This window comes from Pundamilia nyererei, unplaced genomic scaffold, assembly GCF_000239375.1.
Source record: "Pundamilia nyererei isolate P.nyererei 1_Seehausen unplaced genomic scaffold, PunNye1.0 scaffold00445, whole genome shotgun sequence".
NCBI classification, from domain to species: domain Eukaryota; kingdom Metazoa; phylum Chordata; class Actinopteri; order Cichliformes; family Cichlidae; genus Pundamilia; species Pundamilia nyererei.
Genome location: NW_005187846.1, coordinates 237,384 through 241,137, shown reverse-complemented (window position 1 = coordinate 241,137; position 3,754 = coordinate 237,384). Strand labels below are relative to the sequence as shown.

General features: G+C 36.8%; 1 protein-coding gene across 1 annotated transcript in view; it reads right to left on the bottom strand.

Annotated features, from left to right (window-relative positions):
* Window positions 1–500: 500 nt before the first annotated feature.
* fgf4 (fibroblast growth factor 4) overlaps window positions 501–3,754 on the bottom strand; it is a 4,960-nt gene continuing 1,706 nt past the window's right edge. The window contains exon 3 of the mRNA XM_005753629.1: window positions 501–1,890. Coding sequence (XP_005753686.1) covers window positions 1,699–1,890 — 192 coding nt within the window. The 3' untranslated portion in view covers window positions 501–1,698. The remainder of the gene's footprint in view (window positions 1,891–3,754) is intronic.

Below are 3,754 nucleotides of genomic sequence, written 5' to 3'. Positions count from 1 at the left end.
ATGAGCTCAGTGATGTCCTGATCCAGATCTCGGTGGAGATCTTTAATCTGTTATTAGTAGCACATTGTCAGGCATGCATACACGCACATGGGAGCCATGCAAACTACTGAGTACCGTTTTAGGTTGCTGCAATAACATTTCGTCAAAACGGACTAGCGTGCTGGATCTTTTGTTTTCCCTTTGATTTTTAGGGAATGCAGACCTCTGTATGTTCATAATTTTCATTTTTATCAAACAATCAGGCATCCTTTCATTCCTAACACATTACCCAGTCCATATCAGCATGATTTTTTTTCCTATTGACAGCTGAAGTGTTCCTTTCATTTTTTAAGTGATATATTTACTAACAGTAGATTGGCATCAATATTACTATCAAACTTTAAAAAAGATTGTAAAGTTTTACATCATCATACATAAAATAAATGTGGAAGAAAAATGATTTTAAAGAAATACTTTTACACAGTAACTGTAAGTGACAATTACTGGAAAGTACTTTTTTTTTTAACCTGAGTTATTTTTCATTTATAAAAGTAGGATAGTCTTGACATACAGTATTAGTGGAGACAAGAGACTGACACTTTCCTTCACTGTCCTAAACCTATCAGAGCCACTCCTTACTTCCCTTTTACATATCTATCAGACAAGTACATTAGATAAACAATAGTCCTACTGTGACCTCTTCTCAGAGTTCCCAGAGTGGTGAAGAGACCTTAAAGTGTTCTTTTGCATTGGTGCTGTTACGCACCAGGGCAAGAGCAAACGCATGTGCTTAAAAGAAGATCGGCAAGTCTGCATAAAAATGCAGTAAAGGACCTTGGTGTTGAAAAGAGTTTATTCAGGCACTGCCCTTGCTTTTCAGGCAACTATGTGGTGAACTTCACTGCTGCTTCCTTTGCTGTTCAGGCACACTACGCAACCAGTTAGCTTTCAACCTATGCACAGTGTCATCCCCTTTGGTCTATGTGCATGCATGCTTTGGTTGCATACCCAAAATCCTTCACTCTGCGTAACCAGATGTCCAAACAGACACAAATGCAGTATCATGAAGCCCACTTCAATTTCAGCTTTTTCACTTTGCCTTTAAACCTCCATATTATCTACTAACATGACATCAAAGAGGATCCCTCTCTCTCTTTGCGACTTATAGATCTCACTGAGACTGACAGCACAAAAGTTCAGAGTTCATCCCGCTGGCAGAGCTATAAACAGACCAGAAGTGGTTGATAGGGGTCTTAGACTCTCCCCTCCTTCCATCCTCTCTCTTCCTTTAGTAATATGATACTGTTTCAATTAGGGTCCAGTGCCTCACACAAAGAGTTGGAGCATTAAGCAATCAGTGCTGTTTCTCACACCAAAGAAACTCGTTTGTTTTTTTTCAAGCATAGACAGAAAAAAGAACATATTAAAGCTCTAAATGTTGTATTTTGCTGTTCCCTTTTCCTGTGTCAGAAAAATAAATAAATAAATTAATTAATTAAAAGCAAATCTTCCAATGACAAGAGCAGCATAAATAACACATTTTACATCTCCTACCAACAGTGAAAAAGACTTCCTAAATAGAAAATAGCTTTCAGGCACAGATATATAAAAAATGAATATATACATAGCAGAAAATCAAATATGATACACTTGCATAAAACTTAGAGTGAAAGTGCATCTCATGTTGGAGTTCTTCCCGAATCTCAAAATTGAGGTGGTCTATTTATGAGGCCAGTAGATTCTTGGCAAGAAATGTGTCACTGTCATGGCGGGTGACACTCTGTTTCCTCGTTTTGTTTTGCCGTTCTTACTCAGGCCGATGAACATCCTTGGGTAGGCAACTGACTCGTAAGCATTGTAGTTGTTGGCAAGGAGCGTCTCTCTGAACTTACACTCGTTGTTGTAATGTAACTGAAAAAGAAGAGAGATTATTGGAAATGCTGATTGTTTGAAGGCAGACACAAAACAAAGATGTGGGGACATTTCTGAGGGTATTTCAGTTTGCATTGTTCATTCTGATCATTATCAAACAATTGATTTCTTTCTGACTGCAAGGCTGTTATTGTGCAGGAGCTATCTCAGGCAGATTTTAGACAAAAAAAATACATTGTGAAATGATGAATGATGTGAGTGCTACAGGACTCGGGACGCCAGGGTTTGATTGGTTCATTTTTGCTCACTGGATTGAGAATGATAAGGCGCTACATAACCTCTGCAGTGGAGAGTTCGTTTTAATCATGCCATTGAGTTTTTCAATTCTTATTTAAACTTATATGTTAAAAAACCACTTTGAAATGCTATAACACTTCATCTATTTAACTCAGGTGGAGGACTAGCTTTTATTTCACTATATCTTACATTCCCCTCACAAACGTTATTGGGCTGGTCATTGTACAAACCCATCATTTTACTATCTAAATATTTTACCTGGAACAACAATGATAATAAAAAACAAAATAAGACGTTTTTTAACAACAGCTGGCTTGGTAAAGGAACCATCCTTAGTCCGGATGGTTTGTTACCTTTATACTCAAAATTTATGTCTCTTTCAAGTTCCTACAGTATCAAGACAAAACAATGACTTTTTTTTTTTGATGAATTGGTGCATTTAAACATTTAGCTAGTCCCACAGGTAAACACACCATCCAAACACCGTTTATGCTGACCGTGAATGCACCTTCATCAGCTGCAAAGCATCCAACAAAATCATCAGAAATACTATCAGCTGACAGTCTGGTACCTCCTTTTGGAACAATATTGAAAACATTAACTGGAACTGGTCATGGCTTTTATTGAGAAAGCACCATCAGCAATAGAAGCCGGAGCTGGGTGAGCTGTGTGTGTTGGATAAAAGTCAGAATCAAACAGTTCATTGGACTTTTACACTAATACGATAAATGTTTTCATGAAAATGTATCTAGAATACAGTTTTTTAATATTTGGCATTAAAATGGGTTTTTAAGAGCAGCTATGCTGCACGTTGCTAATTATAAATGTTAACAAATAATTATAATTTATTTTTATTTAAAGCTATAAAAACCATCTCTGCACCCAAGGTGTATTTATTTGGTTACTGTAAACCTTGAGCATCACCCCTTTTATACTTATTCCCTGTTGTATGTGAACAGTCTGTAAACAGTGACTGTACCAGTAAACAGTAAGCCAGGTTTTAATTTAATCTTTTCTTTATCAACATATTTCATACGACTTCTGTCTCACCAAACTAAGCAAGTGATGTTGTAGGATAAATATGACAAATTAAAAGATAAAAAAAAACCACCTTAGCCTATGAATCCTACAGTTAAGGTACCCCGTGGCTCTGTCATGCATTGCATTGGCATAATCTGGGTCTACTTGTCCTGCATCTACTTGATAGATAGACGGATGGATGGATGGATAGATCTTTTTGAAAATAACAATGCCTCCATCCCTCCAGTGCAGGCGACTTGAAGAAAGGCTGTTAACTGCATGTATGCCGATTCCAATATTTTAACCAATTATATTGTTATTAATTGATTATTTGATTAAATTATATTTTATTGCTTATCTGACACTGATTTCAATACAATTTTTCAATTAAACAATTATTAGACTTTTTAATCCTGGCCAGAATGAACTGGGTACGTGTATACAGCAGCTTGGATTCATGACTTCAGAATCGCTTCATAAAGCCGGACATCAGAGCTGCATGATACTAAATGTGTATAAGTTTATTTATCAAACCTGCCTGTGTGTGTGTGTGTGTGTGTGTGTGTGTGTGTGTGTGTGTGTGTGT